General features: G+C 43.6%; 1 protein-coding gene and 1 pseudogene across 6 annotated transcripts in view; both read right to left on the reverse strand.

Moving 5' to 3' along the window:
- The window catches only part of DHX57 (DExH-box helicase 57), a 77,180-nt gene that overhangs the window by 5,656 nt on the left and 48,929 nt on the right, over window positions 1-22,595 (reverse strand). For all 6 annotated transcript variants that reach the window (XM_021924766.2, XM_003908534.3, XM_009184029.4 and 3 more), the window contains 8 exons: window positions 22,235-22,408; window positions 21,565-21,765; window positions 18,700-18,976; window positions 15,813-15,908; window positions 15,643-15,726; window positions 12,002-12,136; window positions 9,980-10,054; window positions 2,963-3,097 (listed from right to left, as the gene is read on the reverse strand). In XM_021924766.2, the coding sequence (XP_021780458.2) occupies window positions 2,963-3,097; window positions 9,980-10,054; window positions 12,002-12,136; window positions 15,643-15,726; window positions 15,813-15,908; window positions 18,700-18,976; window positions 21,565-21,765; window positions 22,235-22,408 (1,177 nt within the window). The remainder of the gene's footprint in view (window positions 1-2,962; window positions 3,098-9,979; window positions 10,055-12,001; window positions 12,137-15,642; window positions 15,727-15,812; window positions 15,909-18,699; window positions 18,977-21,564; window positions 21,766-22,234; window positions 22,409-22,595) is intronic.
- On the reverse strand, window positions 6,580-9,107 carry LOC103876876 (annotated as a pseudogene).

Genomic DNA, 22,595 nt, shown 5'->3' on the forward strand with positions numbered 1-22,595 from the left:
CAGCTACCAAATTTTCTTTCTTTTTTTTTTTTTGAGATGGAGTTTTGCTCTTTTTGTCCAGGCTGGAGTGTACTGGTGCAATCTCAGCTCACCGCAACCTCCGCCCTCTGGGTTCAAGAGATTCTCCTACCTCAGCCTCTCAAGTAGCTGGGATTATAGGCCCCTGCCACCATGCCTGGCTAATTTTTGTGTTTTTAGTAGAGACAGGGATTTCATCATGCTGGCCAGGCTGGTCTTGAACTCCTGACCTCAGGTGATCTGCCTGCCTCCGCCTCCCAAAGTCCTGGGATTACAGATGTGAGCCACTGCACCCAGCCTTTTTTTTTTGAGATGCAGTCTTGCTCAGTCGCCCAGGTTGGAGTGCAGTGGTGTGATCTCGGCTCACTGCAATCTCTGCCTCCTGGGTTCAAGTGATTCTCCTGCCTCAGCCTCCCAAGTAGCTGGGACTACAGGCTTGCACCACCATGCCCGGCTAATTTTTGTATTTTTAGTAGAGATGGGGTTTCACCATGTTGGCTAGGCTGGTCTCAAACTCCTGACCTCAAGTCATCCGTCCGCCTCGGCCTTTCAAAGTGCTGGGATTACAGGTATGAGCCACTGCACCCAGCTACTAACTTAGTACAAACCATTGTCATCTCACAGAAACCACTGTGATGGCTTCTCGAGTGCTCTCCCCACTTCTATTTTTGCATTTTACAGTGTCTTTTCTACCCAGCAATCAAGGTGATCTTTTAAAAACGTAAGTCTGGCAGGGCGTGGTGGCTCATGCCTGTAATTCCAGCAATTTGGGAGACTAAGGCAGGTGGATCACCTGAGGCCAGGAGTTTGAAACTGGCCTGGCTAACATGGTGAGACCCCATTTCTACAAAACTGCAAAAATTAGCTGGGAGCGATGACGCATGCCTGTAATCCCAGCTACTCAAGGGGCTGAGGCAGGAGAATCACTTGAACCTGGGAAGCGGAGGTTGCAGTGAGCTGAGACTGTGCCACTGCACTCTAGCCTGGGGGACAGAGAGACACTCTGTCTTAATAAATAAATAAAATAAAAATAAAAACATTAAGTTCAATTATGGCTCAAAACCCTCCAATGGTGTCCAAAGATTAAAATCTTAAGTCGTTGCCAGGGCTACCAGGTCCGCCCTACCCCACCCTGCCCCTCGTCCCCATGCCTCTCCTACCACTCTCACCCATGATCATCCCTCTCCACTGGCCTCTTCGTGCACTGCCTGGAACACACCAAATACACTCCCACCTTGTGGTGTTTGCACTTATGTCCTCTGCTGGAATGTTTCTCCTTTCTCTATATCTGCATGACTCGCTTTTCATTTAGGATTTGCTCAGTTGTTTTCTCCTCCTGGAGTTCTTCCCTGACCACCCCACGTGCAGGGCCCCTCTCCTGTCACTCTCTGTCTCTCTATCCTGCTCTATTTTTGCTTTATAGCATTACCTGAGATTCTGTTTACTTATGTATTGCCTGTCTCCCTCACTAGAACATAAGCTCCTTGAGGGCAGAGACTGTGTGCATCTAGGTTCTTCCACTGTCCTCAATAGCCTACAACAGTGCCTGGCACAGAGTAGGCGCTAGTAGATATTACATGGATGCATGAACGATTTGGATTCTCAGAAGAGGAGTAGTTCTTTCTTGGAGAAACATGCAAAACAAACAAAAAAAAGTATTTAAAAAAAAAAAAAAGGAGGGGGCCTGGAGCTAACTCAGGCCTGTGGTTCCTAACAGGCTGAAAGGGCAGATGACCTCCTGATCCTCAAAGTCCTCTAAGCTTAAGGAAATCCTTTCCAGGCTTTGTGAACATGGTCCTCAGTAGTTCCAGAGGATAGAGCAGCCTGAATGTTTCAAACCTGGGGACAAGGTATAGGAAGGACCATGTGAAGAGTCATGTGAGAATGTGTGGTACACTCTGGATATGAAGATTTAAGCAGGGAATTAACATAGTCAAATAGATGTTTTGTAAAGGTAATTCTGGCAGCAGTAGAGTAGTAGAAGGTTGGAGAGAGAAAGCACCAGAAGTAAGATTATTATAGAATTTCAGGCAAATGATATTTGGGGTTCGAGCTAAGGAAGTGGTAGTGGGGATAGTGGGGATAAAAGGCAAATCTTAGAGATGTCAAAAAAGAGACATTGATGGGACCTGGTGACCAACTGAGTTGGCGTAAGAAAAGAATTTGCTGATGCTTTCCAGCGGGAGAGCTCAGAAAAAAAAATGCAGGTCTGGAGAGACAGATCTGGGGTCTGTGTCTGCGTGTAAGCGGCAGTTGGGAGGTGTAAGTGCTGTTGTGCGTTTGGTGGTTCAGGAAGAGTGCATGATGGTGAGAGAATAAGGACAAAGGATAGAACCACTGTTTCAGAGCAAAGGAAGAGAAGCAAATAAAGGAGATAGAGAGGATGACCAGAGAGAGAGAAGAAAGTGATATTTCAGAAGCAAAAATAACATCCAGGAGAATTTCAAGAGGAAGAGAGATTAGCAATGTCAAATACCATGTGAGAGGTGGCATGATGAGGACCAAGGGATCACACTGGCTTTGACAACTAAGAAGTTATTTGTAACTTCTGATGGGTTTAGTAAAGTGGTGGGGGCAGAAGCCTCACAGTGGCAGGCTGAGAGCTGAGGAAGTGGGATCAGCAAGAATAGGTCATTCATTTCCTTTTAAGGCATAGATTCAGTGATGTAATTAGCTCATGACTTCAATTACCATTGCAAAGAAACAATTTTATATCTGAAAGCAGGCTTGAGTACTTTTTGGTATTCAGTAGAATTTTCTTCAAATGGAAATAGTCTTTCCAGAAATAGTCCAATTTCTAGTCTGTTTATTCTTATTCAATCTTCCCTAAGACAGTGGTGCTGCTGGGCACAGCAAGTGATAGAACATGGTGTGGCTGAATTTAAGGGACTGTTTCCTACCCCAGGACGACCTGTAAACATTAAGTGTATACCACCGTTCTGACCTGATAGTTCACTGATGAAGGGTGAATGTGTACATATCCATCGTTCTTGGTGACAAACTTCAACTCAGCCGATTTTGGTTGCATTCTGACAGCTCCAGTACTGGTCTTCTGAAATTTTCCTTCTGGGCTTTTCACCTAAACAACAAGTATTTGTAAAAATAGACGTATAATACTGGGCGACAGAGCAAGACTCCGTCTCAAAAAGAAAAAAAAAGACATAGAATATATATATTCTCATAGAAAGTATCTCTTGGCACAAAAGCACAAAACCAGTCTTGCTCAGTCTTGCCTGAATAGCTTTCCTGTTTCTTCCCTTTCTTTCTTATTTTGTTTCCTTCTGAAAGCAGAACAAGCACATGCTTTTTTTTTTTCCACCAAGAAGTGTGAATATAGGTGCAGTGGCTCTGGGTGACTATACCACATTGTGGCCATGTGGGAGAAAACTATGTTGATATTTTGGTTCTGTACTGATGATCAGGTGCAGTGACCCAGCTGATGACACTGGACCAGAGATCTGAGTATCCCAATCCCAACACCTTTCTTGTTTTTTTTTTTTTTTTTTGAGACCGAGTCTCACTCTGCACTCTGTCTCTCAGGCCAGAGTACAGTGGTGTGATCTCAGCTCGCTGCAACCTCCGCCTCCCAGGTTCAGGCAATTCTCCTGCCTTAGGTTCCCAAGTAGCTGGGATTACAGGTGTGTGCCACCACACCCAGCTAATTTTTGTATTTTTAGTAGACACATGGTTTCACCATGTTGGCAAGGCTGGTCTTGAACTCCTGACCTCAAGCAATCTGCCTGCCTTGGCCTCCCAAAGTGCTGGGATTACAGGCGTGAGCCACCGCACCCAGACTGGTAAATATCTTTTTTTTTTTTTTTTTTTTTTGAGATAGAGTCTCCCTCTACTGCCCAGGTTGGAGTGCAGTGGAGCCATGTGGGCTCACTAAAAGCTCCGCCTCCTGGGTTCACACCATTCTCCTGCCTCAGCCTCCAGAATAGCTGGGACTACAGGCGCCTGCCACCACACCAGGCTAATTTTTTGTATTTTTAGTAGAGACGGGGTTTCACTGTGTTAGCCAGGATGGTCTCGATCTCCTGACCTTGTGATCCAGCCACCTCAGCCTCCCAAAGTGCTGGGATTACAGGCGTGAGCCACTGAGCCCGGCTTTTTTTTTTTTGAGATGGAGTTTCGCTCTTGTTGCCCCGGCTGTAGTGCAATGGCGCAATCTTGGCTCACTGCAACCTCTACCTCCTGGGTTCAAGTGATTCTCCTGCCTCCGCATCCCAAGTAGCTGGGATTACAGGCATGCACCACCATGCCCAGCTAATTTTGTACTTTTAGTGTAGATGGGGTTTCTTCATGTTGGTCAGGCTGGTCTTGAACTCCTGACCTCAGATGATCCACTTGTCTCGGTCTCCCAAAGTGCTGGGATTACAGGCATGAGCCACTGTGTTTGGCCTTTTTTTTTTTTTTTGGAGATGGAGTCTCGTTGTGTCATCAGGCTGGAGTGCAGTGGCACAATTTTGGCTCACTGCAACCTCCGCCTCCCAGGTTCAAGTGATTCTCCTGCCCCAGCCTCCCGAGTAGCTGGGACTACAGGTGCACGCCACCACACCCAGCTTATTTTTGTATTTTTAGTAGAGATGGGGTTTCACCATGTTGGTCAGGATGGTCTCGATCTCTTTACCTCATGATTCACCCACCTTGGCCTCCCAAAGTGCTGGGATTATAGGCATGAGCCACTGTGCCCAGCCAGTAAATATCATTTTAATCTTCTCTTCCAAATTTATATTTTTATATATAAAAAGAAAAAACCATAAACATATAATATAAATAAAATAGCTTGAAAATGATGTATTTTCAATGATATCTTGAAAATAAACATATCTTGAAACTAAAATAGAATCTTTTTTTATAACCTACTTTTTAAAACTTAATATATTAAGAACATTTTTCTATGTTGTGACATATTTTCCTAAAACATAATTTTCGATGGATATATAAGACCTTGTCGTAAGAATTTATAATAATTTAACCAATAAATTCCGTTATTTCACATTTAGATTGTCTGCAATTATAAACAGTGCTGAAATGAATATTCTCCCAGCTGTATCTTTGTACATATCTGCAATTAATTATTTCCTAATAACAAATCCCTAGGAATAAAGCTGCTATCTAGAAAGGGGGTATAAACTTATATTCCTACTCAGAGTAAGAGTACTCATTTTGGGGGGTTCATGACAGCACCAGCATTATATTTATTTATTTGCATTATTATCAAACAATTATTTATTTATTTTAATCTATTTTTGGTAGAGATGGGATCTTGCTATGTTGCCCAGGCTGGTCTTCAATTCCTGGCCTTATGCAATCCTCCCACCTGGGCCTCCCAAAATGTTGGGATTGTAGGTATGAGCCACCTTACCTGGCCTATTTTTTATTGTAGGGATAGGGTCTCTCTCTGTTGCCCAGGCTGGAGTGCAGTGGCTATTTACAGGCACAGTCATAGCTAACTGTAGCCTTGAACTCCTGGGCTAAAGTGATCCTCCTGTCTTAGCCTCCCAAGTAACTGAGATTACCAGTGCATGGTACCACATCTGGCAGTATTATAATTTTTAAAAAGTTTTGCCTATTTATTATTTTTTGAGACAGGGTCTCACTCTGTCACCCCGGCTGTAGTGCAGTGGCACAATCACGGCTCACTGCAGCCTCAACCTCCCAGGCTCCAGTTATCCTCCCACCTCAGCCTCCCAAGTAGCTGGGACTACAGGCATGCACTACCACGCCTGGCTAATTAAAAAAAATTTTTTTTGTAGAGACAAGGTCTCACTATGTTGCCCAAGCTGATCTCAAACTCTTGGCCCCATGTGATCTTCTCACCTCAGGCTTACAAAGTGCCATGAGCCACTCTGCCCAGCCCAGTTTTGCCAATTTAAAAAGTAAAAAGAGGCTATTTCTTTGCTGTTTTTTTTTTTTTTTTAGACGGACTCTCGCTCTGTCGCCCAGGCTGGAGGCAGTGGTGCAATTGCAGCTCACTGCAACCTCCGCCTCTCGAGTTCAAGCGATTCTCCTACCTCAGCCTCCCGAGTAGCTGGGACAACAGGCACCCACCACCACGCCTCCCTAATTTTTTTTTGTATTTTTAGTAGAGACAGTGTTTCACCATATTGGCCAGGCTGCTCTTGAACCTTGTGACCTTGTGATCCGCCCGCCTCAGCCTCCCAAAGTGCTGGGATTACAGGTGTGAGCCACCACACCCGGCCTTCTTTGCTGTTTTAATTTGCATTTCTTCTTACTAGTAACACTGAATATAATTTTTGTGTATGTATTATCTGTTCAGTCATGTCCTTTGCCCACGTTTCTATTAGATCTTTTATTTAGTCTTTTTTTTTTTTTTTTTTTTTTTTTGAGACAGAGTCATGTTCTGTAGCCCAGGATGGATCTCTGCTCACTGCAACCTCCGCCTCCCAGGTTCAAGCTATTCTTCTGCTTCAGCCTCCCAAGCGGCTGGGATTACAGGCACTCACCACCACGCCCAGCTAATTTTTGTATTTTTTAGTAGAGATGGGGTTTCACCATGTTGGCCAGGCTGGTCTCAAACCCCTGACCTCAGGTGGTCTGCCCGCCTCAGCCTCCCAAAATGCTGGGATTACAGATGTGAGCCACCAAGCCCGGCCTTAGTCTTTTTTTCTTTTTCTTTTTTTAAATTGTCATTTTATAGCTCCCCACAGTAGCTGCCCCCCACCCTTCCCTTTGATGACCACTTTTACAGGCTTCAGGGGGACCAGGGAACAAAGCTGGGGCCCGGTAGCCCCACTACACTGTTAGCCAGAGAGAACAAGTCACAGTTACAAATTATCACAACAATTAGTGCCTGTACTTGGGGGATCTGCAAAGTGAGGCGGCTCTAGCTCCCCATTGTACCGGGGTCTATTTGGCAGTGACCTTGCTCTGAGATGATGATATTCCTTCAGCCTGAGGGAATTGATGTTGATGAGACTGGTGGCATCGACTGGCTGGCTCACCATTGCCCTGCATGTTCATGCTCACTGCTCCCCACTGTAGAGAGACAGTGGGGCTCCTGGCAGAGGATGTACACCTGGCCCTTGAAGATGGACACCTGCACTTTCCCTTCCACTTGCTCCTGGGACTTGGCGATGCAGTGGCAGGCAAAGTCACACTCAGGGCTGTGCCAGAAATCGGTGTACACCAACTCAGCAAATTTCAAGCCCAGGCCTTGTTTGATTCTGCGCACTTCCTGGTCCATGGCAAAGGCCTCAGTGTCTAAATGAGGGTAGTAAAGGATGGTGCCTGCTGGGGTCTTGTAGATACCTCAGGACTTCATTTTAATGAAGCGGGTCTCCACGATGTCAATATGGCCCACACTGTGCTTGCCTGCGACTTCATTCAGGTACACGAAGAGCTCCAAGGAGGTCTGGTGGGTGGTGCCATCCTTAATGCTGGTCACTTTCACGGGGACCCCTTTTTCACTCAATCTTGAGAATGTTGGGGGTGTTGGGGGCTTTGGTTGGGTCCTGGATCTTCATGTAGAGACTTGAAGGTGCTGGGTTCTTGGGGTTCTCCAAGATTCCAGCCTCATAGTTGATGTGCATGAGGTTCTCATCCATGTTCCATGGGTGCTTCGGAGTGACTGGGATGGGAATCCTATGTTTCTCTGTATATTCCATCAGATCACTGTGGCCCTTGAACTGGTTGTAGAAGTTGGGGATCCTCCCGGGAGCAATGACCTTAATCTGGGGGGCCAGTGAGTAGCAGGTGAGCTCAAACTGGACCTGATCATTCCCCTTTCCCATGGCACTGTGGGACATACACTTGGCCCCATCCTGCTGAGCAATTTCCACTTGTTTGCGGGTGATGCAGACGCTGGGGAGAGAGGGGCCCAGGAGGTAGCGGTCCTTATACAGTGCACTGGACTGGACGGCTGGCCAGATGAACTCCTCCACAAACTCCTTGCTGATGTCCTCAATGAAAACCTTTTTGGGCCCAAGGTTCAGTGCCTTCTTCCTGGCTTCCTTGAAGTCTTCCTTCTTGCCGATGTTGGCAAGATAGGCAATGATGTCATAGCCTTGTTCCTTGAGCCACATACAGAAGGTGTCCAGGCCGCCACTGTAGGCCAGAACCACGGAGCTTTTGCTGAACATAGCATCTGGGATTGGAGGTGCAAGTTCCTGGCACCTGAAATCTGTCTTTATTGCTCCGTGAACCACTCGGGGCCTGGGGAGCAATGGCAGGTGACAGAGCAGGGCCCAAGTCTTTCTTATTGATGAGTTCTTAGATATACAGTCAGATACATCACTTTTTCCTTTTTGGCTTAGCCTCAAAACTATATTGTTACCTAAAACTTCTTATCCCACATTTATGTTCTTTGTTTCTACATTTTAAGTCTCCACATGATTTTTTCCCCATATTCTTTTTCTTTTTTCTTTTTTCTTTTTTTAGAGACAGGGTTTTGCCATGTTGCCCAGGCTGGTCTCAAACTCCTGAGCTCAAGCAATCCGCCCACCTCAGCCTCCCAAAGTGCTGGGATTACAGGCATGAGCCAATGCTCCTGGCCCCCACATTCTTTTTTAAATAATCTTTTTATTTTGAAATAATTATAGACTCTCAGGAAGTGGCAAAATAGTACTGAGTTCCTTGTACCCTTCACCCAGCTTCCACCAACGGTAAGACCTTACATTACTAGAGTATGATAGCAAAACCAGTAAATCTATATCCAAATGACTTTTTTTCCCTTTCATAACCACACTACAAAGCACAAACAATTTTTTAAAAGTACATTTCAAATGGTTTAAAAAGCATACAAGTGCTAAGCAGAAAATGAGCCATAAATCAGTCAGACGTTAACTGAGGATTTAATAAAAAAAGTGAAGGCTTTGAAAAATGATTCAGTATTCTGCCAAATTCAAACTCTTTGGGGAAAATGGTGCCTTGTTAGGGATGAATAATCAAAACTCAGGTAAAAGTCCAAGAGCACACTCAGGTAGCGTTTCCAGTAGTCTGGCCACAGGTAGTCTTATGGCAAAGCACTGATTTTTTATTTTTATTTGAGACAGAGTTTCGCTCTTGTTGCCCAGGCTGGAGTGCAATGGCGTGATCTCGGCTCACCGAAACCTCCGCCTCCTGGGTTCAAGCGATTCTCCTGCCTCAGCCTCCTGAGTAGCTGGGATTACAGGCATGCATCACCACGCCTGGCTAATTTTGTATTTTTAGTAGAGATGGGGTTTCTCCATATTGGTCAGGCTGACCTCGAACTCCCGGCTTCAGGTGATCCGCCTGCCTCAGCCTCCCAAAGTGCTTGGATTACAGGCGTGAGCCATCGCACCTGGCCCTTATTATTTACTTGTTTGTTTGTCTTTGAGACAGTCTCGGTCTGTGGCCCAGGCTGGGGTACAGTGGCATGGTCTTGGCTTATTGCAACCTCTGCCTCCTGAGTTCAAGCAATTCTCCTGCCTCAGCCTCCTGAGTTGCTGGGATTACAGGTACGCACCACCACGCCCAGCTAGTTTTTGTATTTTTAGTAGGTACGGGGTTTCACCATGTTAGCCAGGCTGGTCTCAAACTCCTGATCTCATGATCTGCCCACCTCGGCCTCCCATAGTGTTGGGATGACAGGCGTGAGCCACCATGCCTGGCTATTTACTTTTAGTCCAGAGTAGAGGGCATAAGATAAACTGTAGTTGAATCAAGTTTCCAACTAACATAGAAAGTTAGTTACATATAGGTTGGCCGACTGACATTTATGTCTATTTTAATTTTTGGAATATCATATGTCAGAAGGATTAAAAATTTTATACAATAAATGTGTTATTGAATAATGTATCCCAACAGATTTGGGGAACTGAAGGAGTGAAAACGTATGCTAAGTTTAAAAGGGTGTGTGTGTGCGTACACATGTGTATATATCTCTTTAAGATGATTAATATGCACATCTTAACTTATATCACTTGGCTACAAATCAAACAAAAAATGGAAGGATCTAGGAAAAATGTTTTGTTACCTGCACTACATTTGGATACAAAGCAGCACACAGCATTGCTGATATCAGCTTGGGGTTCTCAGCATTTGAGTTTGCCTATGAGAAAAGTACAGCATTAATTAACAAGTAATATGGCTATTTCTTCTTTTGTTTTGAGACGGAGTCCCGCTCTGTCACCCAGGCTGGCATGGTGGCATGCAGTAGCGTGATCTCGGCTCACTGCAACCTTTGCCTCCTGGGCTCGAGTGATTCTCCTGCCTCAGCCTCCCAAATAGCTAGGATTACAGGCATGTGCCACCACGCCCAGTTAATTTTGTAGTTTTAGTAGAGACAGGGTTTCTCCACATTGATCAGGCTGGTCTCGAACTCCTGACCTCAGGTGAGCCGCCTGCCTCGGCCTCCCAAAGTGCTGGGATTACAGGCGTGAGCCACCATGCCCGGCCTCTTTTCTTTCTTTTTGAGACGGAGTTTTGCTCTGTCACCCAGGCCAGAGTGCAGTGGCGCCATCTCGGCTCACTGCAACTTCTGACTCCCAGGTTCAAGCGATTCACCTGCCTTAGCCTCCCGAGTAGCTGGGATTACAGGCGTGCACCACTATGCCCAGTTAATTTTTGTATTTTTGGTAGAGACGGAGTTTCACCATGTTGGCCAGGATGGTCTCTAACTCTGGACATCAAGTGATCTGCCTGTGTCAGCCTCTCAAAGTACTGAGATTACAGGCGTGAGCCACTGTGTCTGGCTCTAATATGGTTATGTCTGTGCTGTAGAATTTACCATTTTATTATATTTGGTCTCTACCTTAAAGCAAAAAAGAGCATCTAATTTCTATCTCTTTGCTAGAAAAACTATTTCTAAGTAAAAAACAAATCTACTGGACCACAGTCACATTGGACCCATTCCAAGGAGCCTACAATGACTTTCTAGACTTTTGCAAAGCAGTTACAAAGCCAGTGTTCCGAGGTATAAATGGAGAAAAAAATTCTGGTTCATGAGATGTTCAGAATTTCCAGGAAGTGCTAACTGCACTTGGAACACAGGGGCATCAGGTTCATCTTACAGAAGTGCTCTTCCTATAGTTATAGAAAAAAACTGTCCTGTGTTAGAAAAAATGCTGGCCTGATTTAAGAAAATTCTACCGGAAGTCTATTCTACCTTTTATGAATTTATCAAGAAGCAGCATGAAATTTAAAAACCAAAAACAACAGCAATCATGAGCAGAAAACCTTCTATTCTTTTTTTTTTTTTTTTTTTTTTGAGACGGAGTTTCGCTCTTGTTGCCTAGGCTGGAGTGCAATGGCAGCTCCCCACACCCTCTGCCTCCCGGGTTCAAGCGATTCTCCTGCCTCAGCCTCCCGAGTAGCTGGGATTACAGGCATGTGCCACCATGCCTGTATTTTTGGTAGAGACAGGGTTTCTCCATGTTGGTCAGGCTGGTCTCGAGCTTCCAACCTCAGGTGATCTGCCCATCTTGGCCTCCCAAAGTGCTGGGATTATAGGCATGAGCCACTGTGGGCATGAGCAACTGTGCCCAGCCCCCTCTATTCTTATGAGTGTTAGCTGACACTTAAAAACAATTTTTTATACTTTTTTCTTTTTTTTTTGAGGCAGGGTCTAGCTCTGTTACCCAGGCTAGAGTTCAGTGTCTCAATCTTAGCCTACTGCAACCTCTGCTTCCTGGGCTCAGATCATTCTCCCACTTCACCCTCCCGCGTAGCTGGGATGACAGGTGGTACACCACCATGCCTGGTTAATTTTTTTGCAGAGATGGGGGTGGGGGTGGGGTTTCACCATGTTGCTCTGGCTGGTCTCAAACTCCTGAGCTCAAGCAATCCACCTGCCTCAGCCTCCCAAAGTGTTGGGATTATAGGCATGAGCCACTGTGCCAGGTCAGCTGCTATTTATTTGCGCAAAGTAGAAAATCAAGAATGCCATTAACCCACTGCTCATAAGGCTTAAGTGAAGAATGTCTACAAGTGTTCTCAGGTTAAGATCGTATTTAGGTGCTAATCAAAGAGAAACAAGAACCAACTCCACATTCTTTACCTCTTCTCCTGTGGCATCTAAGACACCATCTCCTCCTTGGGCCCTTTTCTCAATTTCCCTTGCTCTGAGCCCTTCCCTTGCAAACCCTATATCCGATAACAGCTCCGTGAATTGTCGTTTGAGGCTGGCCATTTCCTAAAAGAAGTGGAAAAACCTTTAAGCAAGGGCATCAGCATAACAGTGTTAAGTCTTACAAAAATGAGTGACTACGAAAATGCATTATTTCAGGGGATAGCAATGAGGCTCAAGCGGATTCATCACTCAGATAGGAAGAGGATCTTGTCTGGTCATTTCCAAGAAGCAGATTTCACTTACACAAACTGGCAGGCAGAGTGAAACAGTTATGCAGAAATGCAAAAATTCAGTAAATCCAAGGATCATTTATTTCACTCTAGATTACAATTTTAAACACTTTCATTGGATTTTGGGTAGGCCTGATTTTCCACGAAATTCTTAGGACAGCAAAAAATGCGGCTGGTTTTGACTGGAATTCCAACTCCAAGTGCTGCGGCACTGTCTACTGTCTAGCTTTTCCTACTTGCATTGCTGCTCCTGTCCTCTCAGTTCCTTACTCAGGCCTAGAGTGGTTTGTGCTCTCGGTGGAACTCAGCAGAATGTTTCCTCTTTCTCTTTCCTTATGGTCTTGCTGGCTCATATCTTTTCCTAGGAATAGGGACATCATTAAGTGGTTTAAGATTTTTTTTTTTTTTTTGAGACAGTCTTGCTCTGTCGCCCAGGCTGGAGTGCAGTGGCACGATCTCGGCTCACTGCGACCTCTGCCTCGTGGGTTCAAGCGATTCTCCTGCCTTAACCTCCTGAGTAGCTAGGACTACAGGCACGTGCCACCATGCCCAGCTAATTTTTGTATTTTTAATAGAGATGGGGGTTTCACCATGTTGGCCGGGCTGCTCTCGAACTCCTGATCTCAGGTGATCCACCCACCTTGGCCTCCCAAAGTGGTGGATTACAGGCGTGGGCCACCACGCCTGGCTGTGGTTTAAGATTCAGACACTCCTTTTAGTGGTTGAGCACAAATGTGAGAAAGAAAGTACAAACTTCTTTCTTTTGTGGCTACTGTTCTCACATGGGCTGCATATCAGACAAAGAGAAGGAGACAATAATCATTTAAGGAACTGAAAGCTAAGCAACACTACCCTGTCTCTCAATGATGGTTTAAGTATTTTCTTGGAATGTCTCAAGTGTACATGGATAACTATAATATAACTAGGAGTTAAATATACCACAGTTTCTATTTCATGACAAGGTTTTAATTGAAATCTTAAAAAAAAAATCCTACAATCTAAGCTGGAGTTTAGTGAAAAGACACAACTCTTGTTTGATGGACCTCATAAGTCACAGCAAAATCTACACATAGCCTAACAAAAAATAAATAAATAAATTTAGTAGGAAATATAATTTAAAAGAAATATCCTCATCTTATATTTAAGCATCTTAATGACTTGAGAAAATATTTCTTATTACCCTGTACATATAAATACCCCTCCTTTGATTATTGATTCTCAGCCTCCCAAGTAGCTGGGACCACAGGCATACACCATCACGTGTGGCTAATTTTTTTTTTTTTTTTTTTTTTTTTGAGACGGAGTCTCGCGCTGTGTCACCCAGGCTGGAGTGCAGTGGCGCGATCTCGGCTCACTGCAAGCTCCGCCTCCCAGGTTCAGGCCATTCTCCTGCCTCAGCCTCCGAGTAGCTGGGACTACAGGCGCCCGCCACCACGCCCGGCTAGTTTTTTGTATTTTTAGTAGAGATGGGGTTTCACCATGTTAGCCAGGATGGTCTCGATCTCCTGACCTCGTGATCCGCCCGCCTCGGCCTCCCAAAGTGCTGGGATTACAGGCTTGAGCCACCGCGCCCGGCCACGTGTGGCTAATTTTTATATTTTTTGTAGAGACGGGGTTTCGCCATGCTGCCCAGGCTAGTCTTGAACTCCTCGGCTCAAAGGTTCTGCCTGCCTTGGCTTTCCAAAGTGCTGGGATTATAAGCATGAGCCACTGTGCAGGGCCCCAAAATCTTTGAGTAAAATATGCTTTGCAAAGATGTGTGCCATCATTATTTTGACTTCTCATACCACTCTGGAATTTATTTATTTATTTATTTTTTGAGACAAAGTCTCCCTCTGTTGCCCAGGCTGGAGTGCAATGGCACAATCTCAACTCACTGAAACCTTCATCTCCTGGTTTCAAGTGATTGTCATGCCTCAGCCTCCTGAGTAGCTGAGATTGCAGGTATGAGCCACCACGCCCAGCTAATTTTTTGTATTTTCAGTAGAGATGGGGTTTTGCTATGTTGGCCAGGCTGGTCTTGAACTCCAGGCCTCAAGTGATCTGCCTGCCTCGGTCTCCCAAAGTGCTGGGATTATAGGCGTGAGCCATAGTCCCTGGCCTCATCCCACTTTGGAAGGGCACATAAAACACTGTTGCAACAGGGGACAGAAGCCCTGTCTCTACATTATACAGAAGATAAGACATTTTTAATTTTTATTTTTTTGAGACAGGATCTCCCTCTGTTGGCCTAGGCTGGAGTACAGTAGGGCGTTCATGGCTCACTGCAGTCTTGACCTCCCAGGCTCAAGTGATCCTCCCACCTCAGCCTCTGGAGTAGATGGGATTATAGGCCCAAATCACTAGGTCTGGCTGATTTTTGTATTTTTTATAGAGATGGGGTTTTGCCATGTTTCCCAGGATGGTCTCAAACTCCTAGGCTCAAGCAATCCTCAGGCTCCCAAAGTGCTGGGATTATAGGTATGAGCCACCAAGCCCGGCTAAACATTTTCTTGTATACTTAGTAGGTTCTGATAGATGTAAGAAAAATAACAAAATCTGGTTCAGTATTAGTTCTTTGGTTTTGGGGAGAGGGTAAGGGGATTAGAGATGGCCATGGACCCCTCTGAAAAGCTGATGAAAGCTATGGTCCGTCTCTCCAGAATAACGCACACATGCATAAGCATACAATTTTGTATACAATTTCAGGGGCTCAGAGATTCCAGTTAAGAATGCCTGGTGTAGCCTGGCGTGGTGGCTCACGCCTGTAATCCCAGCACTTTGGGTGGCCAAGGTGGGTGGATCATGAGGTCAGGAGTTCAAGATCAGCCTGGCCAGCATGGTGAAACCCTATCTCTACTAAAAACACAAAAAAATTAGCTGGGCATGGGGGCATGCACCTGTAATCCCAGCTATTCAGGTGCCTGAGGCAGGAGAATCGCTTGACCCTGGGAGGTGGAGGTTGCAGTGAGCCGAGATCACGCCACTGCACTCCAGCCTGGGTGACAGAAGGAGACTCTGCCTCAAACAAACAAACAAATGAAAAAGCATCCCTGGTGTAATTACTGAAAAAACTGACTTCCAGTAAGCAGCAATCTTCAGAGTGCCTATGTTCTACCCTATCCTCCACATAAGTAAACAAAAATTCACCACAAAGAGGAAAAGGAGGTCAGTGGAAAGGTTCAGCACAGAAAGCCTGATATCACAGTGCAGGAGTCCATTTTACCCGGCTGGTAAAGCCAAATATACTCCAGAAATAACATTTGCAATGTTAAGACAGGACACATAAGATAAAGTCGCAGCACCCTCTGGTGAGCTACTCTAATACAAAATGAAGAAAAAGCCACAGACACAACTCACCTGCAGAACTCTTCCGGACAAGAAGTTTTGTCTGCAGTAATTATAACCTGCACGCACACCTTCTCTTGTACTTAGCTGCCATCCCTAAATTTTGGAGAAAATCAAACTGAACTTACTCAGTCTTTAGTGCCAACATGGAATAAAACAAAGCTATTAGGTCATATGCTTACCTTATACGCTTGTAGAAGGGCCAGATAATCACTGTTTGCGAATGCAAATTCCAGCTTTTTCTGGTTAGCTTCTTCTTTTTTATCCCAGGGAGATACCTAAAGGAGGGAGGAAAATCAGATTTAAAGAACACTTTTTTTTTTTTTAAAGACAGGGTCTTGTTCTGTTGCCCAGGCTGGAGTGCAGTGGTGCGATCATAGCTCACTGCAACCTTGATCTCCCAGGCTTAAGCAATCCTCCTGCCTCAGCCTCCCTGGTAGCTGGGACTACAGGTGTGCCCCATCATGCCAGCGAATTTTAAAAAATTTTCGGTAGAGATGGAGTCTCATGTTGTGCAGGCTGGTCTTGAACTCCTGGGCTCAGGCAATTGGCCCACCTCGGCCTACCAAAGTGCTGGCATTATAGGCATGAGCCACCACACCCCAGGTCCTACAGGACACTTTTTATCTGAGGTTTCAAATGGCATTTTCCTATTGCTAAAGCCAGATGCCTTGGGAAAGGATTTTGCGTGGAAAAGTGTAATCAGTGGGTCAGCTAATGAAAGGCAGTTATGATGGTAAATGGCAAGCTCACAGTCTTTGCTCTGTGAGTCTACCTGCCCACCCAAAAGAAGCTCTTCTGGGTCTTTTAGTTCCAAGTGGCAAGAGTCATCAAAGAGCCACTCATTCTAAAGCTACATTTAAAACCTAACATTCTGTTATCTGTGTTCTTTATTTTACAGATTCTTGTTCATCTTCTACGTTTGAATCTCCCTTGCTACTATACCCACACTAGTGTTTTACTCTTATTTATTGTTTTACTTACAAATCTACACTGGGAAGAATCCTCTTATTTTATTACAAATGTTTACAGGTCTTCCTTTTCCCTACAAATGTGTAAAATCAGCAGGGAAGTAAATTTTCACCGCTTTACACATACTAATTCATTAATCCAATGACATTTCTCTGCCTTCTCAGGCTCTAAAAACACCAGCATGAGCTTCAGTAGTTTCTCATGGCAATCTAAACCAATGCCCTAGCTGCAACACCACTGAAAATCATTCTAAACCAACCATAGTGCTTCTAATTTTTGTATATTTAAATATCTTATAACTAATATAACAGCAGTAAAATTTTAGTTTCTACTTGAAAGTAAAATTCCTTCCTTTTTAGACAGGCCAGTGGGAAAAGGATTGCACGTGGGAGGTTAATATTATGTTTACAGAGTCCAGCAAAGGACAGGTGCTCAGTTTTGGCCAAGGATGACATCAACATTTCTTCTCTCTCTCTCTTTTCTTTTGTTTTTTCTTCAGATCACTAAACGAAGGGAGACATCAACATTTCTGGATTCAGAGTCCAGAATGCTCACCATTATACCATGGAACCTCACACCAGACATCAACATTTCGAATGAGTCTTTCTTGATTCCAATAAAAGAAAATGGTCAGTGAGAGGTTGGTTTAGATGATTTGGGAAAAGGCAATGGAAGTCCTGTTCACAAGGTTGATACTGTGTACCCCCAGCAAGTTATGTCACCTCTTCGGGTTCTTGGTTTTATCATTTCTTTCTTTTTTTAAAGACTAGTCAAGTCTCAACAATCAATTGAGATAACTCACTACCACTGGACCAGCTGGTTTATAATTTGTTGTTAAGTCAGGGAGCTGGACTAAGATCTTTTTGCAGATCTGTGAGTTTATAATTCGATGACATATAACATTAAAACTGAAGAAAATGAATACATCCACTGATTCCCCTAACTAGATAAAATAAGCCACGATAAAAATAAAGGCAGAGGCCGGGCGCGGTGGCTCAAGCCTGTAATCCCAGCACTTTGGGAGGCCGAGACGGGTGGATCACGAGGTCAGGAGATCGAGACCATCCTGGCTAACACGGTGAAACTCCGTCTCTACTAAGAAATACAAAAAACTAGCCGGGTGAGGTGGCAGGCGCCTGTAGTCCCAGCTACTCGGGAGGCTGAGGCCGGAGAATGGCGTGAACCCAGGAGGCGGAGCTTGCAGTGAGCTGAGATCCGGCCACTGCACTCTAGCCTGGGCTACAGAGCCAGACTCCGTCTCAAAAAAAAATAAAATAAAATAAAAAAAATAAAGGCAGATTGCTTATCATGAAAGGACCAGTAAAAAAGATTTTTTTAAATGAAGAAGGAAAAAAAAAAAAAAGGCAGACTGACACTCCACCTAACAGCAGAAAATCCTTTCTTCTCAAGTATACGTGGAACACCCTTCAGGATAGACCATATGCTTGACCATAAAACAAAGCTCAATACATTTTAAAGAGGATTGAAATAGCACAAATATGTTCTCTGTCCACAATAGACTGAAATTAGAAATCAATAATGAAAAAAATTTTGCAAACTCACAAATATATAGAATTAAACAACTCATGCCTAAATAATAAAGGGTCACAGGAGAATAAAAAGAAAAATCAGAAAATACTTCGAGATGAATGAAAAGGAAAACCAAAACATATGGGACACAGCTAAAATAGTCCTTAGAGAAAAACTGAGAGCTGCACATGCTTACATAAAAAAGAAAGATCTCAGAACAATAACCTAACCTTCTACTTTAAGACACTAGAAAAAGAAGAGCAAACTAAAGTAAATAGAAAGAAGGAAAGAATAAAGAGCAGACAGTAATGAAATAAAGAACAAATTGGATGACATTGTTCCCTAAAAAATCTTTTTGTTCGTTTTATTTGTTTTATTTGTCTTTGTCTTTTCAGAAATTTATTTTTGACCTTCTCCCTCCCATGCAGATGTGCCCTAAAAAATTCACATCTAACACACAAGCAAATTTTTAGGGGGCTCACATGCCCTTGATTCCTCCATGGTCCCCTTAGAGACCTATGGTCGTCCTCTCAGAGACTCCAGTTTAGATGAATGTTGTTTACTTACAAACGGAGACTTAAAAGCCAAACTGGCAGCAATGGTGAGAGCAGGATCCAAACAGCGGAAGATGGATCCAAACAACATTAGTTTGCCAATTCTCACATCCACAGGCAGAGAGGCCAAGTGATACCCAAGAGGGGTCAGTTTTTCATCTGGAGTTAATGCTCCTAAGTCTCGTAATCGTATTTTTGAGGCACGAAGAGAATCGGCGTGTGGAGGTTCAATGAGCCGAGAGAACACAGACTGGAGATTATGAGCACTAAACATCTCTAAAATTTTAATTCTGAAAAGGCAACAAAATAACAATTTGTCAATTTTATTTCTGGTGGGATGACACAGAGGAATAATTTCTTGTGAGTGAGAATAATTGACAAGTTTAAATACAAATTTTTAAAATCTCGTGTTTTCTACTTCTACCAATAAACCACAGAAGCCCTTTCAGATTCTGAAACTTACTCATATTCAGAATAAAATTCTCTCTATAAACTTTCAAAATGCTTCTTTCCTTAATGGTGGGATCGAATTATGATATAGAGTTCATGACAAAAGATAATAAGTGCTGGCAAGGATGTGGAAAACTTGGAACCCTGCACATTGTTGGTGGGAACGTAAAATGATGCAGCCACTATGAAAAACAGGATAGAGATTCCTCAAAAAATTAAAAATAGAACTACCATATGATCCAGCAACCCCACTTCTAAGTATACACCCAGAAGAACTGAAGTCAGAATCTTGCAGAGAGGCCAGGCACAGTGGCTCACGTCTGTAACCCCAGCACTTTGGGAGGCTGAGGTAGGTGGATCATTTGAGGTCAGGAGTTCGAGCCCAGCCTGGCCAACATGGTGAAACCCAGTCTCTACTAAAAATACAAAAATTAGCCAGGCTGGTGATGCACACATGAAATCCTAGCTACTCAGGGGGCTGAGGCAGAGAATCACTTGAACCCGGAGGTGGAAGTTGCAGTGAGCCAAGATCACGCCACTGCACTCTAGCCTGGGCGACCGAGCAAGACTCTGTTTCAAAAAAAAAAAAAAAAAAAAAAAAAAAAGAATCTTGCAGAGCAGAGATACTTGCACTCCTGTGTTCACTGTAATATTATTCACAATACCCAAGATATGGAAACAACCTACATGTCCACTGACAGATGAGTGGATAAAGAAAGTCCAGTATATATACATACAGTGGAATACTATTCAGGCTTAAAAAAGAAAGAAATTCTGCAATATGCAACAGCATGGATGAAACCTTGAGGACATTATGTTAAGTGAAATAAGTCAGTCACAAAAAGACAAATGCTGGATGGTTCTACTTGTATGAGGTATCTAAAATAGTCAAACTCACAGAAGCAGAGAGTAGAATGGTTGGCCAGGGGCTGGACATGAGGGGAAAATGGAGAGTTGCTGTCCAATAGGTATAAAGTTTCAGTTTCGCAAAATGAGTAAGTTTGAGAGCTCTGCTGTACAACATTATGCCTATAGTTAACAGTACTGTGTTGTAAAATTAAACATTTGTTAAGAGGGTAGATCTCATATTAAGTATTCTTACCATAATAAAAAACTGGACATGAATAGCTTAGATAGTTCTGACTGCTATACAATTAAAGGCATTTATTAAAAAATTTTAAATGATCCACTTATTCCTTCGCACATCTGAAGGTGCAATCATTGTTTATTTATTTATTTATTTATTTATTTTTTGGGGATGGAGTTTCACTCTTATTGCCCAGGCTGGAGTGCAATGGTGTGATCTTGGCTCACCGCAAACTCTACCTCCCAAGTTCAAGTGATTCTCTTTCTTCAGCCTCTTGAGAAGCTGGGATTACAGGTCTGTGCCGCTACACCTGGCTAATTTTGTATTTTTTTAGTAGAGATGGGGTTTCACCATGTTGGCCAGGCTGGTCTCGAACTCCTGACCTCAGGTGACCTGCCTGCCCCAGCCTCCCAAAGTGCTGGGATTACAGGCATGAGGCACCACGCCTGGCCCAAAGTTGCAGTCATTGTTTATAAAATTAATCTGCATTGTGTCCTGCCTTGTGATAGCTCTTCAAAAACTAGTGTTTTAAATTATGAACTTCATCCAGAAAAAGAGTTCTCATTTTAAAAAAACAAATTATGAATATCAGCAACTTAAAGAAAAGTGTAACATACATAAAATTTTATTTACTTCACATACAGCTCCTTTTTAAGTTGCCAACTTATAAACATACAATTTCACATTTTTATTAACATGTATATTTTTGGTACCTTGCCTTTTCTCACTTAATGTAGTTCACTTTAAGACATGAATTGGCAGTAATTCACTTACTTAAATTTCATTTTTATTTTATTTATTTATTATTTTTTTTAGAGACAATTCTCGCTCCGTTGCCCAGGCTGGAGTGCAGTGGCGCGATCTCGGCTCACTGCAACCTCTGCCTCCCGGGTTCAAGAGATTCTCCTTCCTCGGCCTCCCAAGTAGCTGGGACTACAGGCGTGCACTACCACACCCAGCTAATTTTTGTATTTTTAGTAGAGATGGAGTTTCATTCACCATGTTGGCCAGGCTGGTCTCGAACTCCTGACCTCAGGTGATCCACCCTCAGCCTCCCAAAGTGTTGGGATTATAACTGTGAGCCTCCACGCCCAGCCCTACATATATATTCTTAAGCTCTATTTTAGGGCCATGCTCTGCAATGTAAGAGATCTTTATGTGCAGAAATTTAAAAGGAATGGTAAAGGTAACACTAAGGATCTTTTTCTTTGCAAATAAATGAGATTATTGGCAGTCATTCTTAGCCAAATATCTTCTAGAAGTAAAAGGAAAACATGGAACTTAATAGAGTGAGAAACATTTAGACCTTTTGGAAGCAAAACACAAAAAACCAGATGTCACCTTAGACACAGCTGTTCCAGTGGCACTCTTTGTATTTCTGGTAGCTGTTGCTTTAAAAGCTGGTGATTGTAGTGATGGCTAGTGAATAAATGGAAGCAGACCCCAGATGCAACACGGCCTGCTCGGCCTTTCCTTTGTAGAGCATTGGCTTGAGACACAAAAGTGTCCTCTAGACTTTCCATCCCTTTGCTGGCATCATATCTATAAAGAAAAAGAAAATACAAAATTGAGTCATTTTATAAAAATGTGGCCAAGACTGCTTGGCATGGACAGAATAGATGAACCACCTTCCTCCTGCAGAAGGACACAGTGCCCTGTATATTCTGGGATAGTTGAGTCCCTGGTAGGAGCAGCTAGTGCTGATTTAAGTGGCATCAAGTGCAGAGTTTCCCAAACTACACAGTTTCTTTATTTAACCCTTTTTCATACAAGCACATATAAAATCACATGACAAAAAGAGAGAAAAAGCAATTCATTACTTTTCATCCTCATTTGATGTTAAGCTCCATGCTCTTGGCTACAGAATCACTCACGCATCCATGTGCAGTTTTCATAAAGTATTTTTTCATACAGTAACCCATATAGCTTAATAGCATTAGCCATTAACAACTGTGTCTCCCTAAATGAAGCATTTTTAGCCCCTCTCTTACATCACCACAAGACGGAATACCTCTTTTCTTTCATTTTCCCAGAATCGATGACATAGACAACATCATCGATGGTTATGGATGTCTCAGCAATGTTGGTGGAAATTATAATCTTAGTTACTCCTACAGGAGGTTTTACAAACACAGCCTGCTGCTCTTCACTGGATAACGATGAATGAAGTGGGTGAATAACACATCTGGAAGAAAATAAAAGCACATGAAGTATTCTAGCACATAGCACTGAAACTGGATTTCAGTGGGTGAATTTCTACTATGACTTCGGGTATTAGCAACTTCTCCACAATCTGTACTCGGAGCCCAGCTTTTCTACATAGTAAAGTCTTGGCCAGGCGCAGTGGCTCACACCTGTAATCCCAGCACTTT

The sequence above is a fragment of the Papio anubis genome, chromosome 14, assembly GCF_008728515.1.
Source record: "Papio anubis isolate 15944 chromosome 14, Panubis1.0, whole genome shotgun sequence".
Classification (NCBI taxonomy): Eukaryota; Metazoa; Chordata; class Mammalia; order Primates; family Cercopithecidae; genus Papio; species Papio anubis.